The sequence below is a fragment of the Magnolia sinica genome, chromosome 6, assembly GCF_029962835.1.
Source record: "Magnolia sinica isolate HGM2019 chromosome 6, MsV1, whole genome shotgun sequence".
NCBI lineage: Eukaryota > Viridiplantae > Streptophyta > Magnoliopsida > Magnoliales > Magnoliaceae > Magnolia > Magnolia sinica.
In genome coordinates, this window is record NC_080578.1 from 14,756,387 (window position 1) to 14,773,733 (window position 17,347).

A 17,347-nucleotide genomic window follows, 5' to 3' on the forward strand; every position below is an offset into this window, starting at 1 on the left:
TATATCATAACATAGTATTACAATTGGAATAGGAAACAAATCCCGCACTTATGCAATTCTGTGTGCGAGCTCGATGGCACCTTCGATAGGACTTTAATGGCATTGAAACCTTCAATGTCATTGAGTAAAACACTAAAACTTTCCAATAAAATATGGATTCTTAAAATTTTTCTAATGGTGTCAAACATCTATCGATGGCATCCACATCTACTCGATGGTATTGAGTGGTCTATTGATGGCATCGATAGACCACTATGCCCTCACAAGCCAAGCTATGCCCTTGAAATCCTTAGGAACAAATTTAGAAAACTGAGAACACCTCTCTTGCTACCTGAATCTCAATTACACCCGTTATATATAGCATAACGTAGTATCACAATCAGAATAAAAAAAAACAAATCCTGCAATTACGCAATTCCAGGCGCGAGCTCAACAACACTTTCGGTAGGATTTCGATGGCATCGAACACCTTTAATGTCGTCGAGTAAAATACCAAAACATTCTAGCAATAAAATAAGGATTTTTCAAAAAAATTCGATAGCATCAAACATATATTGATGACATCGAGTGGTTTGTCGATGGTATTGACAAAACCTGTTATTTACATATTTAAGACATCAACAACAATCTCCACCATATCGTTCGTAGCTTTTTATCATCATCTCTAATTCGCCAAGTTGACTAAAATGTTGAAATAATATCCTATAGTGGCTTAAGCCATTATACTCTTAGCATTTATACAAAACTAAGGCTAATAAAGTTAAATTTGCAGCCAATTGTTGTTTGGGTTAGAGCTGCAACTTAGGTGGGTTGTGTCAAGTTGAGGGTTAAGATGAGCCCATTCTAACCTTAAGAGTACCCAACCAGCAACCAAAGCCAACCTAAATTCCTACCCAAATTCTTTAACCTAAACCCATCTTGAATTCTTCTATATACATACTCAATTCTAATTTTCCCCAGTGTGACCAAACTGACCCAACAACTCGAAAATATGCTACTTTTTCCAGCCAAATTCAATCCAACCTGAATTTGCTCCAACGACCTAATCTATGATCGGATTAGAGTTTTCCAACCTTAACCCAACGCAACGACCCTAACAACCCAACCCAACCTCACTCGGGTTTGGGTTGCAGCCCTAGTCTGACTCAGCGCATACCAATGAAGTTAAACACATCAGCACTAACGTAGACTTTTATTAAAGCCCACAGGCATGAGTAGCTCCGCGCTACCCCAAGCACACGTACCAAACCGCTCTCTTATTCGAAGTCCAAGCTTCCCAAACCATACTGTTTCTGGTCTTCTGACATCTTTTTGTTTTCTAAACTGCGGCGGACACCGTGGCATGCTAATCAGCGTGGCCCACCGATCAGTAAGTTCAGATCTCAAACACGTGTTCCATGTATGTACATGTGCTACTGCTACTGTAGATGGGCTGAGCCATGCACGCGTGGGGAGTAAGGGAAACATCACACCTACACCATTGCCACCTGGCATGGACCTCGAGCCGGGTGTTCTAAACCCTTCCACCTACCAAATAAAACGCCTGGAATTTTCTCGTATTTACTACTAACAAGAAAAATGTCTGCCCGAGTAATGCACTTCTTTCTCCTCTTCGCCATGATTACCCATGCCTTATGCCTGAAGCTGGAAGAGCCGATGGTTACAAGTGCATGCGCACGCGCCGCTCACGTGGATGCTTGCCTCACTCCCACGCCCTCGAGCGATGGCGGACTACCTCAGCTGCATACACTCGCGCAAATGCAGCAGAAGGCGGTTCGTGTGGTACGCGACGGAGTCGCTCGTGCTCGGGCTTGGGCTTCTCTTGGGCTAGATGAGTCGGACCGGGACCGACATGTGGCTTATGATGGGATTGCTTTGGGTGATTGTGTACAGCTTTACGAAGATAGCGAGCACAGGCTTCGATATTTGCAAGGGCTGCACGAGCACGAGGATGCTCGCACGTGGCTAAGCGCTAGTCTCACGAGCCACAGGACATGCTTGGATGGCCTACGCGAGAGGAATTGCTCTGCGCCGCAGGTTATGGAAAATCTCACTGTCTTGCTTACGGACGCTTTGGCTTTGTATGCATGGCCCACCAAGAAGAGCTGTAAGTTTCATCATAATCTTACATGCAACCTGATCTGTTAGTTTGTACATGTGGGGCCCACAGTGATGCTTGCCTCTCTTGGATCAACGGCCCGTAATTGAACGGTTGGCGAAAACAAAAACAATAGAAGTTCAAAATAACAGTCATCGATCGTACGGGTGGAATCATCCAATCTGAAATTTCTTTGGTAAATTAAATCATATATCAACCGTCAGGCTCTGATCAATACCAACGGCCTGGATCAATGATCCATGCCCCAAGTGCCTAAAGGATGCATCAGGAATTTCACTCTTTGACACTCCACGCTTTTTATGTCTTGTGACCAGCGCATCGTTTCCATGCCAAGGTGCAACGAGAATGTGCTACACGTGTCATACATTAACTCAAATAAAATAGACCTAGCCCATTCTCCACAAGTCATCCCAAGAACAGATTGGTTGAACAATCCTAACCTAAGTTGTGTTAACCATCCCAAGGTGATACACCTGTTTGTGGAAATGGGATGGTTCGATAGTTTTCAATTTTAATCATCTAATAAATGTCCACCGATCCATTAGTCAAATAATCAAAGAAGCTTAGTTTTCAATTCAAGATAAATCTACAGCTGGTACCATAAATTGGACAGTTTAACTTTAGTACTCCCATGCCACATGTAAAATATCCAAAAACGTCTTTTTCTCTATAATTCCCCACACGCGAACCGAAGCACATTTACATGTGAACGCTTGTGTCACAAGATGACATTTGTGTGAGATCTAAGCTTTCCATTAGGTGAACTGCATTGTTAGGTAGTGTGTCATGCTATTTCAGACCTGAGGTGGACCACAAATGAAAATAATAGAATGTTTAGAAGAAATTTTGTAACAATTTAATTTGATTATTGTGTTGTGGCCCACTTGATGAGTGGAATTGTCTGATTTATTTGTAGCATTATTCCAATCTTATGAAAGCTGGATCTTGTAAAAGTGTGTCATATTAGCATATGTGCAGGCTGTTGAAGTGTATGGCTAGCTCTTCACTCTTGTGAAGTTGGTAAACTTCTAAAGAGGTGAGTGATTTTTTTATTTATATATAGGGAGAGGAATAATCTAAAACATGTGCGTGAAACACGCATGCTCTTTCGGGCATGCAAAAGATCATGCTGATAAAGACTCCAATAGACCACCCTAATACGAACAATGTAAAACTGCTCTTGTAGAAAGTTCACATGGTGTGGCCCACCTGATTTTTGGATCAAGCTGATTTTTGTATTCTACTTTGTCCTGGTGAGTTACCCCTTATTAATAGGTTTGATGAAATATATATACAAACCATGGTGGCCTCAACCCAAAATATGGTTGGCCATTGCATCCTTATTATTTCTTGCAGTGTGGCCCAAGTTGTGAATCTCACCGAGTTTTCCTCGGTGTCCTTGAATCGATGATAGAACCTGATGGAAGTGGATTACATAGATAGCATGGGTGGGTGTTGTAGAGGATACAGTATTTTTCCCATTTTCATAAATGGAAATAGCTCCTAGCAAGGGGTACATTTGTGGTTACACGTGAAAGTTAACTGAGAAGAAATCGGGGAGCACATATCCTTTTGCGAAGTTTTCAGGTGAGATGTAGGTGTTTTAATAAAAATTTAATATTTAAGTAGTTTTTAGACAAAAGAGTTTAAATAAATTTATTTTGATAAATTTCCCTTAAAATATTACAATAGAGCGACATTCATGCACTATAACTATAATACAGGTAGTTTCATTTGGATATGTGGTTGTCCTACACATGGAGCTGGACTGTTCATTCTATCAAATCCACTCTTTAAGAGCCACCGTAGAATATGATGTTGACAAAACATCCAATAAATCAAATCCACATCATGTAAAACAAGGGATGGAGAAGATTGTTCAATCATTGTTATGTTACAATCCACACACAATGTGACTAGACCCTCCATATGTATGTCCCACCTCTGATTCTCTACCTTGTTGGGAGAAGGGATCTCTTCTCAACCCCACACAACAATATCGATCAAAAGAAAAGGTAAGAAAAGAAAAAATAAGAAAAGATACAAACCATAACATAGATTTACATAGTTCCCTTTTGCTACGTTTACATATTCACACTGATCCACTATGTTCAAAGGCAAAAAATGAAGATTCACAATACAAAACACAACCTAGTTTTACATAGTTCCTTTTTGGTACGTCCACTGATTCACATCGATCCACTATGCTCAAAGTTAAAAAATAAAGAAGCAACTCTCAATACAATAACAATTCTCTCTCACAATGGAATATATATTACATTAAATGAACTAATATTTACATAAAACTCCGTGTGAAATTATAAAATTGCCCTCCAAATTGAGATAGTGTTGGTTGAATGAATAATACACCTTTAATGATCAGGCTCCACATATCCCAAGTTCCCAACACACCTCACTAAAAAAATACCTTTGTTGGATGATGCCAACCATCACCTATTTTCCACATTTAATTGCCCACTCCTCTCAAAGGGTGAATCATCAGTGGAGGTCAATCCTAGTTCTTTCTTGGCATTCTAATTCGACAAGGCCCTGTTCGATTCATGGGAAAAGATAAAGAAAAAAGAAGCTTGCTCGAATACATCTTAGGGTATTGCAATAAGATATGTCATAAGATATGTTAGAACTTTAGTTATTGGATTTGGTTTTTTTTTTTTTTTTTTCAATGATCTAAATTGTTTATTTGGTAGAGCTCCCTTAAATGGGGGATGCATCAAAAGCCCTTGGATTAAATATTTCAATCCTTTAATTATGCAAAGTTTATAGTGTCATTCATGTTGAAAGCAAAAGAGCCAAATTATCAAAGAATTGAAGCCCGTCCAAACACGCCCTTAGGGTATTGCAATAAGATATGTTAGAACTTTAGTTATTGGATTTGGTTTTTTTTTTTTTTGTTTTTCAATGATCTAAATTGTTTATTTTGTAGAGCTCCCTTAAATGGGGGATGCACCAAAAGCTCTTGGATTAAATATTTCAATCCTTTAATTATACAAAGTTTATAGTGTCATTCATGTTGAAAGCAAAAGAGCCAAATTATCAAAGAATTGAAATAATCCAATTAAGAGCTTTTGTTGGTTGTCTTCCCACCATAGAAAGTGAGACTCATCATATAAATGGTTTCGATCATTAGAAGATAAACCCAAATTTAAATGGTAAAGTCGCAATGTAGTACATTGCAATACATAAGGGTTTATTCGAACAAATTACCTCAAAACAAGAAAAGAAAATATAATAATTATCTAATAATGATTTGTATGAGTACTATTGAAATATGGATTCACATGGTTCCATTTTCAGGAGTCTTATTTAAGTACCAAGTAAAAATTTTAGATTTGTGAGACAATCATCACCTCGTACCTTGTCTAATAAAATTTAACTGCCAAAAGGGGTCATAATTGTTGCATGAAATCAATTATTTTATTTGTTGACCAGACATAGTGAAGCGTCCATCATGGAGAAGTGATTTATTTTTCTTTCTTTCAAGCTTATCAAAAAGACTATAAATGACCATTGGCTATTTGATACCTGGGTTTTCCAATGTCTAGCAACTGTGAATGCAGAATTTCACCTAGACAAAGATTGGTTGTGGTAATGGAAGTACAACCAATCCAAACAGCCCCTTTGTAGCTCAGTGAGAGAGGTGTTGATCCTCTTCCCTATCTATAGAAAGAATAAATTTGAATTTTAGATTTGCAAAAACTATTTGAAGATTCTACAATGTGCATGTTGTGACTTGTGATAGAAGTTGCATCTTTACACATACTCAACATTCTCCTTATTACCTTGAAAATGGAAAGGAAAAGATAATGATCATTTTTTTTACAGATCTTTCGAGCGGAATTTATGTTTTCCTTTTCACATCACATTCCCACATACTCCGGCCCAACGGTTTTTCATCTTATTATTAAACAAAATCTTGAATGGTTCTCTAGATAGACAGCATTGGAAACAAGTTGAAAACCTGGGACTTCTAGGGTCATGGAATGCATCTTCTAGGAAGGCTGATTTTGTGGTGGCTAAAGACGGTTCGGGTAATTACAAGACCATTAATGAAGCGGTGGCGGCACTTGCCCAGAGGGGGCACAGGCGACCATACAGGGTGGTGATTTATGTGAAATCAGGAGTCTATGTGGAGAATGTGGAAATTGATAGGGACATGAAGAATGTGATGTTTGTCGGCGACGGCATTGATAGAACGATTGTTACAGGTAGCCAAAATGTACCAGACGGTTCCACCACCTTCAGATCAGCCACATTTGGTGAGTACTGAAACCTTTTTGTTAATTGAAATGAATAATCCTCCCACAATGTTTAGCTTGTTATACAAATTAAGGAGAAAAAACCCAATTCATCCTGGAAAGGGCTGAATTTCTAGATCAACTCAGGAAGTCTTTGAGGTGACTCAGGAAGTTCCGTAGCTCACATTAACAATTTTTGAAACAGGTGTATCAGGGGATGGCTTTTGGGCTAGGGACATGACATTCGAGAACACGGCTGGCCCTGAAAAACAACAGGCTGTGGCATTGAGGGTAGGCTCGGATCTCTCCGTCTTCTATAGATGTAGCTTCAAAGGTTACCAAGACACTCTTCTGCTACACTCCCAAAGGCAATTTTACCGCGATTGCCATGTGTATGGCACGATCGACTTCATCTTTGGAAATGCTGCAGCAGTCCTACAGAACTGTGACATATATGTGAGGCGGCCCATGGGACACCAGGCCAACATGATAACAGCTCAAGGAAGGAGTGACCCCAATGAGAACACTGGGATATCAGTCCATGAATCACGCATCAGACCTGCACCAGACTTTCAAGGAGTGAAGGGCTCATTTGAAACCTATCTTGGTAGGCCATGGCAGAAATTCTCAAGGACGGTGTTTATGAAGTCCGACCTCGATGGGCTGATCAACCCAAAGGGGTGGGCTCAATGGAGTGGTAACTTCGGGCTGGATACTCTATACTTTGGCGAGTACATGAATACTGGAACAGGGGCTTCTACCAGTAGAAGAGTGAAGTGGCACGGGTTTCATGTGCTGAAGGATCCCCAAGACACAGCGCCATTCACGGTTAGTAGGTTTATACAAGGAGAGTCATGGATACCAGCAACTGGCGTGCCATTTGGACCTGGACTTTAGATGGTAATGTCATGGTATATGGGGATTGGAGGAAAATCTCATGTGAAACAGTACAAGCGAAACATCGTCGTGCATAAATCTCATCACCATACTATCTAGATTGTGTAGTGATGATTTGTTGGGCGCCCCAAAATACATTAATCAGGTGTGCCCAACGTACTATCACCTTCTGATCTTGATTGGACAGTGACCAGTGAGGCAGAATTTGCATACGATGCTCTTTGTCATGTCACCTGGGATACTTCCTCCAGTATATGTTTCTACTTACTATCCAAGCTAATACATATATCTCTATGCTAGTGTGATGCATTTAGCTATGAAAAAAAGCTTTGGTGTAGTCATGGAATTGTGAGATCTTCCACCTCTTTTACTACAATTAATGCAAAACCATCTAAAAGATGAAATATTATATTCAAATCAACAGAGTAAAATCATTTGGAGTAATATAATTTCAGCAGATATTTGTACTCCATGGCAGTGAAGTTGGTAGCTTTACCAGCAGTGGTTCAAAATCTTCCTGATTTTCTTTGATGATCAGAACTTTCCTGTGTTGATGGGTCATGTCCCAAAATTGTACCATCTAGAAAATCTTACTCATAGGCATCCATTCTTGTGCTGGCCAATCATATATTTAAGATCCTTAGTGTTCTTTTGGGGCATCGCCCATAACAGAGCCCACCAGTAAGAACTATCTGGACCGTCATAAGTGGACTCTGCCGGTTCGTAATGGAGCCTACCTGTTAGAATTATCGAGATCGTTGGTAAGTGAGCTTAGCTAAGAAATTTCTGTTTCTGGGATGAACAAATACCGCCGGTAAATTTTTCAGAGTGATGTAGAATAATATGTTCTGTACAGTAATGTGTTAGCAGCCAAACTCTATTGCAGAATGACAATTAACTCTGCCAATCTCAACCTGAAAGTATGAACATTAGTAGTAAATTCCTAAATGAGCAGAGGAGTCCTACTTCATGAAGGAAACCAATGATGATGCTTTAGACTTTAGTAGCATTTGGATGAAAAAACAATCGAATTTGCAAACTTCCGGCTTAACGAAGAGGAAATGACAAAACTTAGTGATGCTTCATGGTATTCTTTATGATCTAAGTTTCCCTCAAATTGCAGTTATTGCAATCATGTAGGTAGCTCAAAGAGTTGCCATTTTATGCAATGAGGGAGACCGTTGAGAAGGTCGTGTAAGCTTCAATGACTACAGATATACTGTCGGAGCATGAGGAGTGAAACAAGGAGGATCATTGAACACCCATTATCTGATCTTCCTTTTTTTCTTTTTTTATCTTTTTAATCTTTTTTTGCAGTGTTATGGTTGCACCATATGGGAGTGGGATGAGAGTGATATTACTCCGTTTTGAAATGAGAAAAACAAAAAGCCAAAAGCGCATATGGGAGTGGGAATGTGTGTAATTTTCTTTTTCTTGTTCTTGTTTATCTCTTTTCAATTTGATGATCTTTTAAAACGAAAATAGTAATAATATTTTATTTTATTTTCAATTTGAGAGAGTTTTTGGCTGCCAATATGCACTTTTCATCCTCTCACCTTGGATTCAATGGCCTTACCTGGGATTTCAAAGAAATTAAAGAGTTCAAAATTACTCATCTTTCAAAATTTCAACATTACCGATTATGAAAATTGAATAGCCTCACCTCCAACTGTCCCCGACTTCTGTTCCCACAGAATAAGGTAAAAGGATGATTTCAGTACTTTCTCCATGCATACCATTTCGGCTTCAGAGAAATACCTAGAACCCCGCATGCCAACCTCAGATCAAACACATCGAACTACATTCAGATGAGCCTATAAGGCAACAGTTGGTACCGTAAAAGTCTCGGTGGGCACAGTACCAGTCAACTCCCGGTTCTTCTGCCTATCAATACTAGCTACTGACACCATCTCAAAAACCACATCAGCCAGCGCGTTGCGAGGTTCCACCTGGATTTCTGATAGACCTGCCTGCCTAACTTACAGCCCATGATTCGTTGCTACTACTTTTTTATTTTGGGTATAAAAGAAGAATATGGATCCTCTGCATCAAGCAGAAAAATTGTGGTTATTGGAATGTGATTGGACCGTGTGATTGTAGAATACATTGAATTTGCATCTCTGACTGAGACGGACCAACCACTATAAAGCAAAGGAGGAAAAAAGCAGGAAAGTCATGGTTTTGGGATACAGAGAATCTGGACTCATAAAAGAAATGAGTCCGGATCCTCTGTTTGCCAAAACAGCGACTTTCCAGCTTTTTTTCTTCATTTGCTGTATTGGTCCATCTCAGTCAGCAATGCATTATTCAATGCGTTACACAATCACATAGTTTAATTAAATTGCAACAACCACAATTTTGCTGCTTGACGCAAACAGAGGATCCATATGCAAAAGAAATTCATCCACCGTCAGTTGCATGATAGGGCAGAGATGCATGGTCACTTATCATGGAATCCATGTGAACTGAATCGCGGGTTGTACTTGGCAGCATGTAGTTAGAACCCACTGGAATTCAATAATCTAGTAATGGTCTCTCCAAACTAAATTTTTATAGCCCTTATTTGGAAAAGTGAAATGAGAGAGATGACTTTGACTTACCACTAAATGATAATTAGAATCCACATGAAATCACATGATTTTTCAATGCGATCTTTAAATAAATGCTTTTTGGCTTATTTGATGTGCATTGCCGGGATCCAGGACTATTGGATTTGGGTGGTGCATTGCTGGGAGCTAGGGCTACTGGATTGGGGGCTGCGATAGGGCAGTAACAAGGCCAGCGGATGGGAAGCTGGCGGCAATGACCGCAATGGCAGTTGACGGTTTAAGTGATAAGACCACAAATTCGGAGGCCATTGGAGTACAAAATCTCAAATATCAGATGAACCACTCTGATTTGGAGAATTTTTCAGTGCTTTAAATATATTTGATTTACCTAAAAAAGACATCAAATGGAGGAGTGCAATGTTTACAGAAGAAAGTAATGTATATACATTTGATGACACCGAATGGTGAACGGCTGCATTAAATGCAAGAGTCATTGTGGTGTGGTTCACTTGAGCATTGGATCAGCTTCATTTTTGGGCTCATATCATAAACTGATCTAAGAAAAGAGATATACGACTTGGATAAATAGATACATCACCGCCGGTACAAATGTGTCTGCTTGTGGCTGGAGATAGCAAGGTAGGACACAATCCATGTCCACATAATGGATGGTCTACATCAAAGGTCAGCTATATTGATGAATGGTCCACATCCAAAGCAGGTTGGCTCCGCATGATGGATGACCCACATTGAAGGTGAGCCCACACAATCAATAGTCTACATCAAAGATGGCTCCACATGATGAGCAGTAGACATTAAAGGTGAAGGTGGGTCCCACATGATGGACACTTTTTTGGATGGTGGGTTCCACATGATGGATGACCCATATAAAGGTAGGCTCCGACATAATGGACAATCCACAACAAATGTGTTGATGATGAATAGCCCAGATCTAAGGTGAGCCCCACATGATGGATGACCCACATCGAAGGTGGGCCCTACACGATGAACAATTCACATCAAAGATTGGCTCCACATGATGAGCAGTGGATATTAAGCATGCACCTCACATGATGGACAATAATATTGATGGTGGTCCCACATGAGGGCAATTCATATGTCCACGTCAAAGATGGGCTCCACATGATGGGTGGTGGATATTAAAGGTGAGCCCTACATGATGGATAATAACATTGATGGTGGGTCCTAAATGAGGACAATTCATATAAGAGGTCCACGTCAAGGTTAGGCTCTACGTAATGGGTAATGGATATTAAAAGTGGGCAATGTATGATGTACAATAGCATTAATGGTGGATCCCACATGAGGACAATTCACATCAGACATCCTCAGTCAAAGATGGGCTCCTCGCGATGGGTAATGAATACAAAGGTGGACCCCGCATGATGTACAATAACATTAATAGTGAGTCCCACGCGAGGATAATTCACATCATAATATTGGCCCCTAATAATAAATGGTCCACATCCAATGCAAGCCTCACTTGATGGACAACCCCACTCTGAAGTTGGGTTCTATATGATGGATGGTCCACATTAAAGGTGGCCCTACATGATGGACAAACTACATCTAAGGTAGGACCCACATGATGGATAGCCCACGTCAAAGTTGGATCAGTAGAAGAGTTATGGGGTGCCTCCCAATCTGCCGTCCACCCACAATATGGACCATTTGGATCCAAATATTATAGTTGGCATGTGTGTGTGTGTGTGTGTGTGTGTGTGTGTGTGTGTGTGTGTGTGTGTGTATATATATATATATATATATATATATATATATATATGGGAAAAGGTACTATGTGCTCGACCTCACGGTAAGCTCCCGTGAGGTCGAGCTGTGTGGGCCCCACCATGATGTGTGTCGACCATCAACACCGTGCATTTGATGGGTCCCCTCTAAATTATGGGATATCCCAAAAATCAGCCGTATACGGAACTCAGGTGGGCCATACCATCTAAAATCATGTGAAGACACCGTTAAAACATATAAAAGCACTTGATGGGGCCCACCTGAGTTTTGAATGTTGTTGAAACTTGGTCTGAACCCTCTTACAAGTGGGACACACATAATGGATGGGCTGGATTTGCAAACCACATCTCGGTCGGCCCAAAAAATGATTATGAATGTTTTAATGGTGCACGGCCTTTCCCCACTTCTGTATGTGGTGTGGCCCACACAAGTCACAGATTGAATTAATTTTTGAGACCTGGGCCCACGATGGAATGGTGCATTTGACTGATGGGGTAGATGTTCGAAACGCATCATAGTGGGGCCCACACAACTCGACCTCATGGGACGGACTCGTGAGGTCGAGCGCATAGTACCTTTTCCCTACACACACACACACACACACACACACACACACGTGGCTAAGCTCATGTTACATTCCTCAATAGTATATTACATGACAAGTAATGCTTGCCAATTTGAGTGCTAATTAATGCTAATAAATAATGACGATAAGAAAGTTATTTTAAAGAGCTAACCAATTGTTAGCCTGGGTAGGCCCACCATAGCATTAATGAGAAATCCACTCTAACCATTAGGTGAGTCACACCATGTTAGACCTAGATACCGGAAATAATCCTCATCCGTAAGTTAGGTGGACCACACTCTTGGAAATAGTGTACAATGAAAGCTCACCCTTCAAACGGTTTTTCTTGGTATAGCCTAGTTGAATCATATATGGGCCAGATTTTTCGGAGTCAGGACTAAAATTTTATGTGTTATCTAATGGTTGGAGTGGATTTCACATAATTATCACGGTGGGCCCTATAAAAATAAGGGTGGAGGTAACTGTCCAAATCATTTCCCTTGGTATAGTTCACTTAAGTCATAGATCGGCTTTCTTTTTTAGCTCATGGACCGTCATGGGATTATACATGTAATGATCAGAGTAGATCACACATACATATCAATATATATCCCATAAAAAATCAAGGTTAAGTGTACATCCGCAATCCGTAAGTTCATCCCTATATTACTGTAAAAGTGATACATTTCCACGAGAAATATTCATTTAATTTAATCAGTTGGGCTATAATCCATTGTTAAGTGTGTGATAAATTTTAAAGTATTAAGTGCGTGTAAAATCCAACCCTTTTAACAGTTTAGCCCCAACATGAGGATCATTCATTATAATGATTGTTAGTATTTACCTATCAAGTGGTCCACACCATATAAAACAATAAGTATACGTTGGTAACCGATGACCGTACAACCGGATATTAAGGAGTTATGAAAAAATGTGATTCTTATGATGGTAAACCTATTAGAGGGTTTAGATGTCATATAAACATGAAAGGTTGGAAGTTACTAGTGGTTGAACCTTGATATATAGTCCAAACCATTAGACGTGAAACTTACAAAAATGGGACATAGATTCGGTAGCGTCAATTAATATCACACTAGAGGTGCTCTGTGGCCCATTATAATGCATTGTTTTGTCCATGCGGTCCATCTAGTTTTCCATATCATAGTCGGACATTATCCTAAAAATGAATCAGATCTAGACTCCAAGTGGACCACACCATAAGAAATAATATTGATTGATAGCTCACCATTAAAAACTTTATAAGGCCTACTACAATGTTTATTTTCCATCCAACCTGTTGATTAGGTCTCACAAACCTGGATGAAAGGAAACGCAAACATCGGCTTGATTTTAGAGGATAAATAAAAAAGAGAATAAGGCCCATACATCATGGTGATTCACTTATGCCTTAGATTTGCCTCGTCCGGGTTCATGCCTTAAAATAATATAATAAAATGGATGATTGACTTAGATAAAATCTAAAGATCATGGTGGGTCCTACATAGCCCTCTCTAGGTAAAGGACTAACTTGATTGGTTTTCATATAGAGCATTAAACAAGAAAAAAACATTAAATGAAGAGAGAGAAAGGAAGAGGAGAAATATTTACAAAGAAAATGGGATGACTAAAGAAAATGTATACATATGATATACTCGGATGATGCGCCACATATCTTGAAAATCTAGTCCGTTGATTAGGTAGGATCTCTTATAAGCATGTGAATGATAAAATATTACTTTTTTATGGTAAATAGTATGATATCATCTGCAAGAAAAAGTGAGCTATTAGAAATCTATTCCAATAGTCTAGATTCAACTTATATGTGTGGCTCTAGTGATGATGATCATTTATTAATTTTTAGTATATAAAATTTCATTAGTGGGCCCTATTTGATGAACAAGTTGGATTTATGACACATCATTCCCATCATGCTTATGTAAGACTGATCAATGTCACGTGTCTTCACATGTGGTGTATTCCATGTTGATGAAAATAGTAATTTTTTACATTTAATGCACAGTTAGTTAGACCAATTCGAATGGTCCAACTAGCATGTGTGTGAGCATTTCTTATATATGTATACATGTATATATTATATGTATATATGTATGTATACATATACATTGCATACACTCGCATACACATATACACACATATACATATGCATACACATATACAAACATATACGTATACATAGATACATAGAGCCATGCTCCCCTGCGCACCTACGCATGTGCGCACCTTTGCACACGTGTCATGATTTTCTAATCTGAACGGTCCATGTGATGCGGAATCCCATGCAACCCCCTGTAACAAATTTTCACCCTGATCTAAAATTCTGGTGGGCCATAGCAAAGAAAAATGCAAATCAAGGGAGGAAACTGTTTTCATTTTTCATGGCCCATCAAAGTTTTAGATCAAAGTAAAACTTGGTCCCAAGGGGTTTCTCAAGGTGCTGCTTCACATGAACGGTTCAGATTTTGGATCCACATCACGTATGATGGGTTCTCAAAAAAGTTCACATGTAGTACGTACTAACTGGTTCGCAGGTGAGCGTTTTCGTAGATACACACACACACACATATATATATATATACATATATATATATATATATATATATATATATATATATATATTATATATATATATCTATACACACACGTACATACGAACTTTTTTGTGAACCCATCATACGTGATGTGATCCAAAATCTGAACGTCATTGAGACTAACCTCACGCCCAAGTTTTACTGATCTAAAACTTCGATGGGCCATAAAATGAAAATTTTCCTCCCTGATTTGCATTCTCTATGTTATGCCCAATAGAATTGAAATTTTGTCACATGGGGTTTTATGGGATTCCGCATCACATGGACCGTTCAGATTAGACACCCATGGCACGTGTGCAAAGGTGCGCACGTGCGTAGGTGCGTAGGGGAGCATGACTCTATATATATATACTGAGACGCACACACATATAACTATGTATGTTAGTTCATCTTATAGGAGTTGTGGCCTTTGAGAAGACGCGTAGTATTCGTGATTTAATAACCTTTGCAAGTGTACTTCTCTCAGATAAATTTTTACCAAATCCTGATATTCTTGAAAAATATGAAACAACTCTTGACGAGCAAGATGATAATGAAGTTAATGAAGTAGGGCAAGCTCATCCACCACCATCACCTCCAGTTAACATGGCAGATGCTGGACATAGCACGCAACTCCCATTATTCACAACCACTATTCAAGTTAACATTATAGGACCAAATATTTAGCCATGGGACGCTGCCTTTGGGTTGGTAGCGCATATGATGGAAATGTTAAAACAACAACAGGATTAGTTCGCCATTCAATGGGACATGTTAGTCACCTTGAACCAGACATCCCAACATCACCGGAACACATATCCACTAAAGTTTGATCAACCTCGTGAGGTAGATTTACTTGAGAGGTTTACAAAGTTATGACGACCAGTATTCAATGGTGCATCTTACCCATCAATAGTAGAAGATTAGTTGAAACAGATTAAGTAAGTTGATGTACTGATTTGAATGTTTTGTTGCAATATTTTATAATGCAGTAAATTATATATTAAGCTGTACCAAATTGCATAAAATTATAATTGTACATTAAATTTATTTATCAAGACAACTATATATAGTAGTCATGAAAATGATACATTCATACATCATCCCTCATTCATTGCTTTTGTGTAATGCATGGTCAATTCTAAGGGTTTTTCCTGGAAGAAATGTTGATTCTGGTAAAGCATTACTAGGTGCGGAATATGCCCAAGCCTACCGAAAGGTGGAAGCCTACCTAAAGGGTGGACACGGGTTGACGACCTCTGACTCAAGTTTAAAATCAAATTAATATTCGTTTTTTCCTTCATTCTGGTCTTTATGTCATAATCATGAGGTAAGACATCAAATAAACATTATAGTCAGCATTAGGAGGTTTTTAATCATGAACACCTGAGATTGAGATCTGCCTATGTTTGCTCATTTTGGGATCAAGCCCTAAAATGATATGAAAAAATTGATGAATAATATGGATAAAACACATGCGACATGGTGAGGCCCACAAAGCACCCACTAGTAGTGATATAGTTATTGGCTAACTTCGCTAGTCAAACTTGAGTGGATCCATTAAGGTGTGTGAGATCCTAAATTATAGAGCCCATTGTGATGTATTTTTCTTACATCCACATTGTTCATCCATGTTAAAAGATCATTTTAAAACATGATACAAAAAATAAGAAGATTTGAATCTCATATGGATCATAGTATAGGAAACAATGGTAATTGACCATTAAAAACTTCTTACGTGCTGAGTAAACTCTTTAAGGCTCACCATGATTTATGTATTGTATCCAATCTGTCCATCCATTTTACCATATAATTTTAAGTCTTGATCTCAAAAATGAAGAATATCCAAATATCAAATGAACCACACCACAAGAAATAATGTGAATTGAACTTCTACCGTTGAAAAATTCTTGGGGGCCATAAAAGTTTTGGATCAAGCTTATATTTGATTTTTCCCTTCATCCATGTTTGTATGATCTTATGAACATGTTGGATGATAAATAAACATCACTGTGGGGCCTAGTAAGGTTTCAATGATGCACATCATTATTCCCACTGTTTCACGTGGTATGCTCCATTTGAGCTCTGGATTTGCTTCAATTTTGGTCTCAACCCCTAAAAAAAGCTGGAAAAATGGATGGATAGCATGGATAAATCATATACATTCACTATGGGCCTAACTGAGTTTACTCAGTATGATAAGAGATTTGATTTCCTTGTTAATAGGTTGGATGAGAAATCGGATTGCATACTGAGTTAGTCAATATGCTCTTATCGTACTAAGTAAACTTAATTAAGCCCACCTTTAACGTATGTGGTCTATCGGCATCGTCCATCCGTTTTTCTATCTAATTTAAGAGGTTAAGCCCAATATTGACGCATATACAAAGATGAAGTGGATTATACCATAGGATAGCTAGGATAATGATTTCCACCTATGAAACCTTTCTAGGCCCCGTAGTAATGTTTATTTGTCATCCAACCTGTTTATAAGATTATACAGACATGGATGAATAGGCATGGATGAACAGAAAACAAAAATATAAGCTTGATCCAAAACTTATTGGCCTAAGAAATTTTCAATGGTAGAAGTTCAAGTCAAC

The 17,347-nt window shown here is 38.9% G+C and overlaps 1 protein-coding gene across 2 annotated transcripts; it reads left to right on the top strand.

Moving 5' to 3' along the window:
• The first annotated feature begins 1,487 nt into the window (after nt 1-1,487).
• LOC131248347 (probable pectinesterase/pectinesterase inhibitor 36) lies at nt 1,488-7,693 on the top strand. Of its 2 annotated transcripts, none has more exons than XM_058248604.1 (3): nt 1,488-2,107; nt 6,070-6,396; nt 6,581-7,693. In XM_058248604.1, the coding sequence occupies exons 1-3, from the start codon at nt 1,579-1,581 to the stop codon at nt 7,270-7,272; spliced, it is 1,548 nt and encodes a 515-aa protein (XP_058104587.1). In that variant the 5' UTR covers nt 1,488-1,578; the 3' UTR covers nt 7,273-7,693. The 2 variants fall into 2 exon arrangements, with proteins under 2 accessions (XP_058104587.1, XP_058104588.1); XM_058248605.1 differs by having other exon boundaries at nt 1,848-2,107; nt 5,963-6,396.
• The last annotated feature ends 9,654 nt before the right edge of the window (nt 7,694-17,347 follow it).